At 40.0% G+C, this 8,670-nt stretch overlaps 1 protein-coding gene across 2 annotated transcripts in view; it reads left to right on the plus strand.

Moving 5' to 3' along the window:
- Nucleotides 1-5,805, plus strand: part of LOC101846994 (myotubularin-related protein 2) — a 29,199-nt gene extending 23,394 nt beyond the window's left edge. For both annotated transcript variants that reach the window (XM_035972758.1, XM_005109921.3), the window contains exon 18: nucleotides 4,376-5,805. In XM_035972758.1, coding sequence (XP_035828651.1) covers nucleotides 4,376-4,528 — 153 coding nt within the window. In that variant the 3' untranslated portion in view covers nucleotides 4,529-5,805. The remainder of the gene's footprint in view (nucleotides 1-4,375) is intronic.
- The last annotated feature ends 2,865 nt before the right edge of the window (nucleotides 5,806-8,670 follow it).

Genomic DNA, 8,670 nt, shown 5'->3' on the forward strand with positions numbered 1-8,670 from the left:
TCTCTCTCTGTGTATGTGTACGTGTTACGTGTCTTTCTATATTATACATACATATTATTTACATTTTGAAAGATAGGCGTTTTACACCTCCGTTAACACAACTTGGATCATTTAGAAGGCAAACTCTCAATCCTGTTTATCAGGGCCAACCTGGGCTGATTAGGAAACAACATCCCAGAAGAAAGACCGAGATACCCTATAAAGATTCTCTCTACTTGGGAATCAAACGTGGGTCTTCTGCGTGCAACGGAAAAGCACATAACCGCTACACCACAGACACTGATATATTATTTATGCATACATATATTATGCATAATATATATATATATATATATATATATATATCTTGCCCTTTCCAACTCGCAGTGGAGCATAGGCCATCAACAACATTTCTGAAGCCTGTCCTGTGCCTCCTTTTCTAGCTGTTTCCATGATGTCCCCGCCTTTTCCATTCCCGCATACCACTCGCCTCTCTATCATCTTTGGTCTTCTGGTCGACAGGAGGTTTCTCAGCTTGGTGGCTTCTTTTCGGCTTTCATCACCCTGTCATTCTATTCTCCATATTATTCTCTCCTCTCCTCGATGATGAAGGTCCTCCATCCTTCAAAGCTGGCGGTCGTGTTGTTTTTGTTGTTGACGTTTTTGTGGCTGCTTTTTGTTTTACGGGAAAGGGCTGCTAATCCTTTGCCCAACCGACCTTAGTCGCCTTCCACAAAATGCGCGGTACGGATACAGTGGTCCTATTCTTTGCTCCTCTGTCTCTTGGACAGGGCCCCGGGAACCACATGGGTGAACGTATATATGTATACACATACACATAAACACACACACACACACACACACACACACACGCTCACACACACTCATACACGCACACACACACACACACACACACTGTATCAGTTGTTCCGACGCTAGTAAATTCAATCCAAAGCTCTTGACAGTTATTTGTTACACGATCGTCATCAAATTTGAAAGTTAATAAGTTGAAAAATACGGATTACATCTTATGATTTAGTGTCCGCCTAAGATCTCTCCGTATATGATCGCCCTCTGTTTTAATTAAGAAAACAAAATTATACTACAAAACAGTGACCCATAAGATCCCGTTCTGATTCACTCTGACGGTCAACTTTGAGCTAAGATGCCGCATTTCAAATCATAATGTACGGAACCAAGAGCCGGGCGGACACAGCCGATCAACCATGAGTGAAAAGTTGCAATCATTGAACTGCCCGTCGCGTTAAAGATCAGCCACTCTCGTGAATGTGATCACATGCGTTGTAAAACTCGATGAAACGGTACAATGTTTAGCTCAAGACGGGATCACACCGAGGTGGGAACTGACCGACGCGTTTGTTTTCGCTACACATCGCAGTAGCATCTGAGCTCTCCACCTAACTTCGCTCCAGACGGGATCACATCAAACTGTGTACTCTTTCTTCCCTGACCATAGCAGCAACAGTCTGAACTCCCAAATTTGCAAGACAGATTGAATTGGTGTGGGAAAAAGACGTAACGGTGCGTGACGACAAAAACGGGGGAACTCGGTCAGAGATGGAAAGCTATCAATTTTGGACAAGTAAAGTAAAGGGGAGGGGCAACAAGACAAGCGCAGATCTTGAGACTCAGGATAGGATAATAAGTGAAAATGGCATGCCTCATAGAACAAAACGTTATCGTCGAAAATCAACAATAGGATGGGCTGCCGTCTGCCATCAAACAACACTATCCGTGGAAGGTATGTAGATTTCAAAAGGCCGGACGTGTGTTTCTGTGTCTAACAAAAGGAAAAGTGAATGACATGGTTAGTCGTCCGAGAGTTGAACTCCATCTTTCTAAAAATTTCTGTTGACCGAATTTTAATACACACTCTCGATTTGAAGGCATGCCATTTCGATAAATCAAGTCATTTCTTGTTCCCACGCCAGGGGACAGATCAAACGGTGGCTATGGTTTCTTGAGGATAAAGATAATGATAATTCATCCATAAGAAAGAGTGGTTCTGTGATGAAGCCCATTTTTGTTTGAACAGAGACGTGAACACAAAAAATGACATTCACTGGAGTTCAGAAAGACCAAACAACGTCGTTGACCATAACCTGCACACACAGAATACGTGGGTTGCAGTAGGATTAACTGGCCTGAACTAGTTCATGGTTGAAGACTATGGAGTAGCAACAGTGGTAGTAGATCAATATGTGAAGATTCTTGATCGGTTTTGAATATCATTGGGAAGATTATGTGGGACCTCAGGAGCGGAAACGACCGTGGTTCAAGCAAGAATGAGCACACTGTAAGCTCTAGTCATCGAGTGGAACCAGAATCACTTCAACAGAAGTTGTGGTATACCTTGTGCCTGAGCTTCACACAATCCCAGCCTGAACCCATTGGACTTCCAACTGTGGTGCAGATGTGTGTCCAGACTTTTCCCAGCCATTGTGAACTTAGGCAAAACGTGGAGCACATTGCTCAACAAATAAAATTCTTCGAGAGCAGCGTCAGAAGGCAGTAAATCACGTTTTAACGCCGAACGAGGGAGTGTGTCTCTCATGACTGTCGCCACATAAAGCGCATTCTTTGACAGCCCAGAACTTCTGTAACCAGTAGTGGGATCCTCCTGTCAGACTAAATTCACAAATGGTTCTCATTTTCCTAAATCAATTTACAGTGCCCTTGACTGATTTTTAAAATGTGAGCACTTGGTTGGATTTCGTCAGAGTTGGGATACATGACTAACACACACATGCGCGTGCACTCACTCACCCACACTCAGTGTGTCAGTGGGTATGTGTGTTTGTTTGTTTGTTTGTTTGATTGTTGGTGTATATGTGTATGCATATATGTGTTGGTGTAATCTCGGAGCAATTTACTGAACAATTGTTCTGATTTGTACGTGACTGGTCAAGGGTAGTAACTAACTATAACTTACTGAAGGTGGTCATTTTCACCTGTCATTGAATGCTTACTTCGGGGGGAAATGAACATATAACCTTATTAATTCCATTTAATATATAAAAGAGGGGCCAACGTTTTAAAAATATCAAATTTATTGTTTTAAAAAACTATGGTTTTCAAACTTTGACGTCAAATCGGTGTGGGCTTTTTTTTTTGCGTTTTTCTCAAAAACTACGTTTTCGTTATAGTGACTATGCGGGGATAGAGGTTTTTTAAAGCCTATCTGAGCTACAAACTTGAAATTTGGCACACAGGACCTATATAGTCTATTTTGTGATCCGATGTGAGTATTTTGCGAAATATGAACTACTTTTTAAAATATTCTCGATTTTGTGTTACTTTTCCCCTTTTTTCGGAAGTCGTCCGGTGAAATATAAATATTTTTTTTGTTTTTCCATCGGATCACAGATAATAGGTTTGTGTATTTGTGTGCCAAGTTTGAGGCTTTTATTCCAGCATTTTCGGTGGAAAACGTCTTTCCCCGCAAAATGGCAAAAAATCCAAGATGGCCGCCACAGAGACCAACTTTTTAATAAAACTTTAAAAATTCCTTCCTAATTCTTCTAATTAGTCGATAATCACCCTATATCACCTTTAAAAATTGAAAGGAAGTCAAACCCCTAGAATTTTCCTCGTATCGTGTACATCTCCCGTTAAAGGCACGACCACAAAAATGCAGATCTCCAGATAAAAACAAAGAATATGTATACCTGCCATGGAGTGGTGTGACGCAAGCGGAACAATACAACGTGCAATGTGTTGTCTGTTGGAGAAGAGAGTGCAGATAAAATAAAACATATCTTCGTAATTCAGCTTCAGATTAAGCTCCTCAAGTTATTATGACTTGTTTTGATTCACTGATTATGAAAATGCTATGAATTTTCCACTTGCATACACTTGTTGGTTGTCTCAGGGCTTCATCTTTATTTGGGCTAAAGTTGAAGTGCAACAAGAACCTTCTAACTGCTGCTGTTATCACTCAAAAGTGCTTGGAAGTTGAAGTTTTCTTGTGTATCAACTTCACTCACTTTTCAACCATTGTAACACTAATACTGCCTCTTAAGCATCCTGCTTCTTTCCTGCTCTCAGTTTGTGAGGTTTTTTTTATGTCAACCCTTTAGCATTGTTAAACTCTTAATGTGACCTCCAGGCATAGAAAGGCTATAATTTGGGCAATGGTTTTCTCCTCTGGGTCGAATTGTTGGCATTTTCAGCCATTCGAACAGACTCATTTCAGACTGTGACTCAATTTTTATTTTGCATTTTCAGGGTGCAGCTTATACTGTAGATGCACATTGGCCCTCGCATGTGCCCACAGTCACCTTCTCTCTCTCTCTCATGTACATGCACATTAAAGCTACCTGTTGTATTTGTATTTTATGTCAGTTATGAAGTCATTCCCCTTCTCCTTCCCTAGGAACCAATCCACATACGCAATCGTGAACTACTGGTGCTGAAGACACAGCTTCAGAGGAAATTGGAAGAACTGCAGAGAGAACTGACAGCACGCAACGCCAGAATCAACCTTCAGCCGTCCCCACCCCGAGTTGCTAGTCCTGTTGATGCATGATGCTGATTTATTTCCATTTGTTTTACATGTATTAGGTACAAACACTATGCTCTGCCTTCGTTGACGTTGATTTTTTAAAACAGATTATCTCCTAATTTTTTTCTTTTTTTTTCAAACTCGTGAACAAGCCTGTAGGCCTATGAGGACGCTGATGTTTCCTCTGGGATTGTTCTATTAGACAAATGATTCAGGGAGATCTTGCAAAGTGAAGCAATAGATATCATAACTTGTGGTCTTTGTCATGAGACGACTGTTTCAACTGTTTGGCATCAAGCTGGTTGAGTCGCAAAGTGATGAAAGTTTACACAAAGCTGAATATAATGATTGATCGTAATATGCTTTATGTCAACACAGTTTAGATCATTTCAAGGGCAGTCTGCTTCAATACAAACAAGTCATTGTACAAAAGTTGGAGAATGTGTTCGATAGTTGAGGAGATATTTGATAATAAGTTGCGTAACAGATTTTTGACCACTCTATATAAATGATCTACATTATGCTGATGGGGATATATAACATTTACAGTCAATTAATGTGTTGTACAAAATGATTCTTTCACCACCTCCAAGGACATCCTTGTTTTTAAGTAGACACCACTAGAACTAGACTGTAGCATAAACTAAAGTAAAGCTCGGTTTGAAGAGTCTCCACTATCTCTGTGTAAGGTTACGCTGTCAGTTAAGTGGTTTGTGCTTCCAGAGTTAGCTGTCAGTATGTTAGTGATGTAGTGCCCTGAAGTTTGTTTATGTTACTCAATGCGATAAGTGGCTTTCAACCATCATCTTCTGAAACTTAAACGTACAATAGTAACCATTTACTTTCACCTATCATCAGTTATAAGTCAAAATGGGCAATGCTGTTAAGCCCCTACTTTAAATTTCATTTTGACAAGTCGGACAAGATGCCTTCAAAATTATATTAAAAGTTTCTGAACACAAGAATTTAAGACTGTCCCAAGTATTGAATATTGGACTTGGTCCGGAATATCTAATCGTTTATTTCTTTAGCTTAAGATCAAACAGTTGCAAAAGGTTTATGCTTATTTGTGATTGAGATCACTGATGGTTCTCTAAGGGCTTTTTCCAAAAGAGATGGCTCTCATCTTGCTCACACAATTTTATTTTTATGAGTACCGGTACAGTAGTCTCCGCCTAATCGCACGGTGCTCGGGAGGGCTCCTGAGCGTGTGTTTATATGAAGCGTGCATTTACATGAACCTTTGCAAAGGGAGAAAGGTACGCAGTCATCTCAATTCCTTATTACTCTGGTGATCTCCCTTGGAGGAGGGGGTCATTTTGGCTGATAGTGTGACGACACATGACTGTTTTGTGAAGGGTTCCCAAGACAGGGGTTAAGAATACAAAGGCGTTGACCTGGGGGGGGGGGGCAAACTCAAAGTAATGAATATGCACCATAAAAGTCGAGAACAGATTGCCTAAGAGGAAACTTGGTGGTGATAGTCATAGAGACGACGGACCAGCCACGTGGCTTCCAAACGACGGCCCCCGACCGTAAATTCATGCAGAATCATCCTCGAGAAACATTTTATCTTGTGATTTGTTGAACAAGTACATGTACATTATAAGTTCTTCGAGCGCAGCTTATAAGGGTTACTTGGCTAATCTTTAATCGTAAAGAGGCCTGTCTAGGGTTTTACGGCATTTACGCATTTTGCGCATCAGGCATAGATCTAACTAAACATTACACACAGTCACTCAAACTCAAACACCAGTCAGAAACCTTCTCTCAAAGATACATTTCCAGTGACCAATCAAAAAACATCCCCCCCCCCCCCCTAACATTTAACCGACCAGCCCGAGACTGAGACCTATGCGTCAGTGGAAAGTAGGGTGTGTAAACGCTGTCTATCACTCTCTTTGTCCGGCGTGAGGGGCACTCTCACCAAATATCCGGTTTTCTAGTAAATTCTAGGCTTGTCTTATGCAGGCTGCGCAGGTTGTAGTGAAAATTTCCCCTTGCCAAGCTTAACTTGTCGGTGTGTTTCGCGGATCGGAGCGTGCGTTTAGAGGGAGTGACCCTGCGTTTGAATGTCTAAATTATATAGTAAAAAGCCCGTCAGATGATGAAAACGTGCGTTTGAGCGGAGCATGCTTTTGTATGGCGTGTGTTTAGGCGGAGACTACTGTATTGAATCACCCTCAATATTTTCCCATGAGATGTAAAATGTTCTTAGAATAAAGCCATGCTAGTCAGTTTTGTTAAAGAACATCTTTTTTGCTGATGACAATTGGAAAACTATATTTTTCATTTACTGCACGGTCTGGGAAAGAGGTAGCTATTCTGAATGTATTTTCCTCTTTGTAAGTTAAACATAATTCAAAATGATGAATAAGAATCCATACTATTGTATATCTTGAAACTAACATGTATGCTCATCTGTGTTGTCATTTATACTGTATAAATTATATTGATGTTCATTCTTGTGCGATTTTCTTGTTCTAGGAGAAGTATTAGGTGGAGGCTGACACTGTTTTTCTGGGTTCCCACTCACATGGTGCTTTGACTTTGATTGATACCACAGAACTGTTTGTGGTTGCCACTATCCTTTAAAAGCCCAGTGCAAAAGATGGGCACAAGATAAAAGTATGTGTACTTATGTGAATGTATGATGCTGTTTGGTTTGGTGAGAACTTCAACATTCTGTCTCCTTTATCCAGTGATGAGCTTGGCCTAACCTCCATGTGCAAATACTATCTCCCTCAAGAAGCTCTTTTTGGGGGGGGAATTTTCAATGTCATTCTCTAAAAAATGTGTATATTGTTATTCTATGTATTAACTTATTACTTGTACCAGAGAGATTGCGATGGTGAAAACAGATGGCTTGGATGATGAGTGCTATAGGGTCAGCAAGAGATAACCTGTGTTCGATGTCAGGCCATCTCTCTAAATTGTAAGAAATGTTTTCTTTTAGATATATTCCTGTGGAAAAATGTACCCTCATCAAAGCTGCAAGGTCCTGGGTTCAGTACTCTGCCCTATCAACTATCACAGTCCTCTGGTATGAAGAGTTTTCACTTCTGTCTCTAGATAGAAGTTTCAGGGCCACACTTAAAGCAGCCTCTACATTTTCTTCACTTTCTGTTGAGTGTCCAGACATCAAATTTGTGATTGCTTGAAGATCTAACTCTGAGGTGATCAGATAACACCAAAATGCAAGTCTTTATGATGTGTTTTTTTAGTTGTGTTGCTCTTGAAGCTCCTGAAAAGGATTATTTTAACTTTTGTGCCAAAGTGAAGAGAGTGCTCCACTGCAGCATAAAACAGCGTGCCTTTGAGCACAAAGAGGAAAAAGAGGACTGTCATTTCTTTCACGTCATGTTTTGTGATAACAGGGAGGCTGTGAACATTTGTTTTGTACAGAAATGTAAAAGCATCCCTCTTTAAAAAATTATGAATGTCTTGATTATTTCTTGAGTTACTTCGGAACAGAAAGCTCCCGGTTTGCTCTCCTTTTTTTTTTTCATGTTAAATACCTAACCTGTAGCAAACGTTATTGGTACAATACTCATGTGCTTAAAAATCCACTCTAATCTGCTTGGTAACAACCATTTTCTGATGGTTTCACTGTACTAGTAGGGAGAAAAACATTGGGAAACATACTTTTAACTCAATGCCATACTGACTGCATTGGTTTGAATGATCATTGCGTCATTCTTGGAAATGAAGTTGTTTGAGTAGTTTTCAGATTGGCTCAGATTTACGGGAGGCTGGTGTTTAAATAAGAAGAGGTTCTATCTCATAAATATCCTTACTTTCTTGAAGTTTGGCGTTATATCCACAGTAACTGGGCATGAAGAGAATTTGTAATAGGGCTATATTGACGAGGAAGTAGACGTAATAAATTTTGTCCATTGTTTCAGATTTATGGAAATAACCAGATAGCCTTTTACTTTTACTTTTTGTGTTGGGCATAAAGTTAAATCCGAGGTTTCTGTGTGAAACTAAAACGACATTTTTTTTAAATGGAGATACATTCTCCTGGATAAAATTGTACTTCTCTCTTACAAGTGAGTATTAAGTGACCAAGAGGGATTCCATGTTATTCAGTATTGAAGAAATTTTTGCTGGAGATACACTTTTTGTTATCTCATGGCTTTTTTTTTTTTAATTTCATTATGAAA

This window comes from Aplysia californica, unplaced genomic scaffold (genome assembly GCF_000002075.1).
Source record: "Aplysia californica isolate F4 #8 unplaced genomic scaffold, AplCal3.0 scaffold00831, whole genome shotgun sequence".
Taxonomy (NCBI): domain Eukaryota; kingdom Metazoa; phylum Mollusca; class Gastropoda; order Aplysiida; family Aplysiidae; genus Aplysia; species Aplysia californica.